Source organism: Ipomoea triloba, chromosome 15 (assembly GCF_003576645.1).
Source record: "Ipomoea triloba cultivar NCNSP0323 chromosome 15, ASM357664v1".
Lineage (NCBI taxonomy): Eukaryota > Viridiplantae > Streptophyta > Magnoliopsida > Solanales > Convolvulaceae > Ipomoea > Ipomoea triloba.
In genome coordinates, this window is record NC_044930.1 from 25,229,468 (window position 1) to 25,235,555 (window position 6,088).

Here is a 6,088-nt window from a genome sequence, read left to right on the forward strand (position 1 = left end):
TAGTGTGATTGTGCTACTCTTGATTTACTTTGCAATAATGACTTTAAGAACAGGGTCTTATGAGTTATAACATAACTTTAATTTGAGTATACTCCACACATGACAACTTTAATTTGCCTATTATATTGAGGTCAAGTGGGTTGTCTCCTACAAAAATTCTGAATCTGAGATGGAGAGGTCAAGAGGTTTGGAGGTTTCATCGGATGGGAGATGTTTTTTATCCTCTCTGTTTGTTGAATTGTTCTTCTTTATTTAATTATTCTAATTTTTTTCTTTTTTTGGTTTTTCCATGTTCCTTATGTCTTTTTTTGTTTTGTTTTGTTTTTTTTTTTGAAAATAAAAACTCAGTTATGTTTCCTTCAAAAAAAAAAAAAAAAAAAAANAAAAAAAAAAAAAAAAAAAAACTCAGTTATGTCTTTCTTTCTTGTAGTTTGTACTGTGTATGTTCTTTGGTTTTTCCATGTTCCTTTATGTCTTTCTTTCCTGTAGTATTATTTATTGCGAAATAAAATCCATTCATCATATCAATAAAAAAATAAAGTAAAATATTAATTCTTTTTTGGACAAAAAAACACCATGTGATACGGTGTAATCAGTCATAAGTAGGACAGTGTGCCGATTTTGTCAGAAGTCTAATGTCCAAATAAAATTTCTATGACTAAACATTTTTATAATTTTTCATTAACAAAATTTTCGTCACTCATATTTTTAATCTTAAGAATGCAAGATTATGAAGATTGTACAGAATAATATCAAATATTAATAAAGTCAAAATAAAATAAATAAATAAATAAATAATTTATTTTATATTATTTGAATTATAATACAATGCCCCAAAAAATAAATTTATAGATACATAAAGAGTTAATACCCATTTTGGTCCCTCGGCTGTTAGGTAATGCGTAATTTAGTAACTCGACAATAAAAGTACCCATTTTAATCTTCTAACTTGTAAAATCATACCTAATTTGGTCATTCGTTACAATTGTCATCTATCCACCATTATAGAGAGGGGGAAAACATCCTTTTATTTAATAGTCGAGGGACCAAAATGGGTATTAACTATTATATATATATTCTAAAATATATTTCTCTGAGTTTGCATTTTCATTGGTTTTATTTATTCTGAAATAAAATCCATTCATCATATCACTAAAAAATCAAGTAAAATATTAGTCGTATTTATTTTTATTTTGTTGAGTGAGAAGGAAAATTGCAAACTGCAAATTACACAGAAGAGGTGAACCACATTAGGAAGACCGTGTGTAATAGGTTAAATTGAACGGGTATTGACGATATATTAGAAGTATTCTTCCTAACTATTGTTCTAGAACTGAGTCAAATACCTTGTGATTTGATTGCATAAAGAAGGTTTCAGGCTTGAATAGCACCTCAATCAAGGTTTGCATCATAGTACAGTTGAAGTTTAATTGATATTACTAGTATGTCAGAGTTTATCCAAGAAAAAAAAAAAAGACTGTATCATATATCTTTTAGAACGTTTATTTTGTATTACATTTTAAATCTAATAGCGGCCTAGTCATATGATTCCCACACCCATGCATATAAACAAGACGTAATTCCTTTTTTTTTTTTGTTATAGATTTATAACTGTCAGTCCATTTTTAGTTTCTTTTTATCAAAATATCCCCAATTGGTTCTAATATTATTATAGCATTATTATTTTTGGTCCTCGATCAATATATATGAGTTGTGAGTGTGCATGATTAAAAAATAAAATAAATAATAAAAAAGGAGAAGAAATCTTTTTCATATTCCAATCGTAAAGTTGATATACATTAAACAAAGATAGAAAAGAATGGAAATTACTGTTCAAGAGTTGTGGACATGTTGAATGAATCTATAATTACCCAAATCTAAAGGAAATCTTTGTCATATTTGCATTTGTCGCGTATTATTTGTGCATGCTTTTTCTTTTGTGTCGGATCCATATCGCCTCTGGTAAGACGAATGGAGTCCATAATTCAATGTCGTACAATCTTGCAGTATTGTCAACCTTATTTGCACAGTATCAATCGTCAGATGAGATTACTATTATATCGAAAGTTATAACTAATATATAGTGAGGGTACAATTTTATTTTCTTGTACTTGTGTAGCTATCATATCCAAGCCACCCAACAAGTACATTTAAGAATTTTAATTGATTTAAAAAATTAATAAGATCTGATCTTATCAATTAATTCATTGGATTCTAATTTTTTAAAATTATTTATATTTGAATTGAATCTGATTAATAGAAGGGTTCAATAAATATTATATATGCTGCCTTTATGTTATATGTGAAATTATATAAAAGGTGGTACTATTGGACGGCAATTCTGAGAGTCAAGTTCAACATCCTATTACCGAAATGTAGCGTTGACTGATATGCTACACAAGTATAAGAAAATAAATTTCGCATTTGCAATTAGTTAAAACATTTGACATAGCAATAAATGTTTAATCTTATAATAAATATTGGAGTAGGTCAGGTCATGAGTTCGGATCAATTGAGCTATACCTAAATATGCTTAATTGATAAGGATTAGTTATAGACACATGAACAAATAACAACATTTGAAATTTTTAAGATTAAATTAGTTATAATAATTTAATATTATGTTTAGAAAATAGAATTTTTTAGAGCCAACATTAATTTAATTTTACATGCAATATACATTTGGGGGGCCAAGGCCATTCTCAACCGTCCCCCTTAGTTCCGCCCATATTGTAGTCTACTTAGTTGCTTAAGCTTCCATCTATGGATGCATAAATGTGATTTGTGAGTATGTGTGACAAAAATAGAAAAGAAGAATAAATCTTTTATGACTAAAGTAGAAACAAAGAATAATATTTTTTTATATTCCAGTCTTAAAGTTGATATTAAACAAAGAAAAGTGAATGGGAATTACTGTTGACCCTAATTATCCAAATCTAAAGGAACTCGTTAATTTTTTTTGTTTTCTATTAGGTGGCAATGGAAACCATACTAATTTGACTATTTGAAAATGTGGCATTGCGTAAATCATAATGAAGTAAATCAGCATAAGTTGTTCATAGGTAGCCACCTATATCAAGAAGGCTAATAATATGCTTTCATTGGGATTCAAATTTTGAATCTTAGAAAGCCTGCCCAACTGCTCTTACTACCAACAAATGACAAACAGCATTCCTCGTACGCTCCATACTTCTCTGCTGATTAGCTCTAACAAAGGTGTGCGGGTTTTTGACTTAGAACTTCTAACAAGGCTAAAGATAGATGATATCATATCCTTTCGAACAAAAGACTTAGGTCTAACACGCTTGACCTTTCTATTTTGATAGAGTTGGGGTCAGCCGAATAACTAAATAAGGTCTAGCGGCTACTGCAATCAATTACCCATAGGCCACCCTTTAAATTTGTAGAACCTCTAAAAAATCTAAGGTTTTCCGAATAAGAAAAAACTCTTATGGATGATACAAATCGAATGGGGAGTCCATGTTTAGGTAGCTTACTTGATTGATTCTCCTTTATTTAATTATTCTGTTGTTTTTCTTTTTTTGGTTTTTACATGTTCCTTGTGTCTTTCTTTCTTTGTAGTTTGTACGGTCTATGCTCTCTGTTCTATGAGCTTGCATTTCCATGAGTATTATTTATTGTGAAATAAAATCCATTCATCATATCAATAAAAATTAAAGTAAAATATTATTATTACGGAGTATTATTTTTTTTGGGTATAGTAAGAGAAACCCGTGTTTGTAGGATAAAATTAAACAAAAGTAGAATTTCAAGACATGAATTAAGTTCATTATTTAGTTATTGGAAACCAATTTTTTAAAAATGTCTCATTTTTCAGAATTTATTTTCCTAATTTCTAAACAGATTGATTGCAGAAGAAGAAAGGAATCAATCAATCAATGTGCGTATAAAAGGGATAAGATTGAAGGCAGTAGGCAGTGCTAGCTGTCCCAAAGTACCAATTTATTGTCTCTTTGGTACATAAGATAACTAGCTAGCAAGCAGCAGTACGTAGTGGTGAAATATTTCATTATGCAAGCGGCTATGGTTATTGATCAGATGAACCCGTTTCTATACAAAGCAGCGGTGAAAGGCAATGTTGAAGATTACCATGAGGCCTTACGGCAGATGCCGGAAGAAGAAGCTCGCCGCCGTCAAGTTACGCCCAAGGGCAATACTGTACTGCACGTTGCGGCGATCCATGGTCACAAACATTTGGTGGAAGAGATCCTAAAAGAAGTAGAGGATGATGATGCAGTCATGTCCCTGTTGTTTGCCAAGAACAACAGAAATCAAAGTGTGCTACACTGTGCAGCAGAGAAGGGCTATAGCCGCGTAGTCTCTCGCCATTAAGAAGCACGAAGATGTGGAATCTCCAGGCTCTCGAATGAGGGAGATGATAGAGATGTGAAGGACACGGCTTTGCACAAGGCCGTGCGAATGGGGTATTTGAAGGTGGTAAAGTTATTGGTTGGAGAGGATCTGAATTTGAGTACCCTGCCAACGATGACGGAGAGACGCCCATTTACATAGCAGCAGAGTTGCAATTTCATGACTGCTTGGTGGAAATGCTCAACACATGCAAAAAGCCTACCTATGATGGACCACTGGGTCGCAATGCTCTCCATGCAGCTATCATATCAGGTTTGGTAAAAAATTTTAGGAGACTATATGTCAGTATTCTTAGCTTGTGGTATACTTATTAGTTTTGCACTTATTATCTTATTAGTTTTGCACACGCATTGTGCAAATGCGTTAATGTCCAATGTTTATATTTAAATAAATATTTGAAAGTATATCAATGCAAAATTATATAAGAGAAATTTATACATAGGTAATTGAATTTCGAATTTATTTATTTAAATATATAACTCAAGATATATGAATCCAAGATAGTATATGAAATTCATTATAATTGTCACTAAAATATATGTTTGCAATTTTGTAAAATCGATAGTCTAAATACTTGGTCTAAAAACGATAGTCTAAATAAATACTATTTTTCTCCTTTTCTCTCTAAAACAAAAAGCTTTTCTCTGCTGCTCAACTTCGGCTTCCACCGTCGGCCTCAGGCCGGAGCTCTAATGGAGCTTTGAACCGACGGTTTTGGTCACCTTCTACGTTTACTCTCGCTCTTCTTCCGCCCCGACCACCGTCGCAGCTCCGTCCGCCTCCAACCACTGCTACAGATCTTCTTCTTCCGTTTTCTTTCCCTTTGAATAAAATAATAGTAGGTAGGTATTGGGGTTTGTGTTGGTAGTCTTGAACTCCCAACCCTACTTTGGCTTTACCACTTTTTATTTTCTCTATTGTTGTGTTTCCCTCTCGTTACTTTCACGGGCTTTTTCCTCTCGTTATTTTCACGAGCTTTTCATTATCATTAGTATAAATCGTTTAGTTTGGTTTCGGCAAGTGTTGATCTTATCCTGGGCGAGCAAAAAAGAATGATGATGAAGACCCAGATCATTGATGAAGCTTTAAGCTCCTTGAAGGAACATAGCTTCCTAGTTATGAAACAATCTGCGATTCAAGTTTTCTATAGCATAGTTAGAAAAGTTGTTTCTATGTCTGACTGTAAGGAATGGTTTGCCATTTCATTGATCGTTGATGTAAACGTTTTATGTTATGAATTAATGGAATAGCTACGTTTATCTTCAAAAAATAAATAAATAAATACTACTTTTGGTTTGAATTTTTCTAAAAAAGTATTCTTAATTCTCTTTTGAGTAACATTGTTATTGTCTCCATCTTCACTATATATAGGCCATTGTTTAGGTGAGTCCACCCCTTTCCATGAGTCCGTGTGGACAGATCTGGCCCATTCAATGCTTGAGATCAATGACTTAGATTTCGTCAATTTTACAATTATGCAACTGTGCAATTGTGCACGATAATTATGCAACTGTGCTCACGATTCACCGTTGACAAAATCTAAGCCATTGATCTGAAACATTCAATGGCCCAAATCTGCCCACATAGACTCATGAGAAGGGGGTGGATTCATTTGATCACGAATGCATATATATATATATATATATATATATATATATATATATATATATATATATATATATATAGAGAGAGAGAG

General features: G+C 32.2%; 1 protein-coding gene across 1 annotated transcript in view; it reads left to right on the forward strand.

The window, feature by feature from the left end:
- Window positions 1-4,044: 4,044 nt before the first annotated feature.
- LOC116005935 (serine/threonine-protein phosphatase 6 regulatory ankyrin repeat subunit B-like) overlaps window positions 4,045-6,088 on the forward strand; it is a 3,013-nt gene continuing 969 nt past the window's right edge. The window contains exons 1-2 of the mRNA XM_031246167.1: window positions 4,045-4,335; window positions 4,404-4,644. Coding sequence (XP_031102027.1) covers window positions 4,045-4,335; window positions 4,404-4,644 — 532 coding nt within the window. The remainder of the gene's footprint in view (window positions 4,336-4,403; window positions 4,645-6,088) is intronic.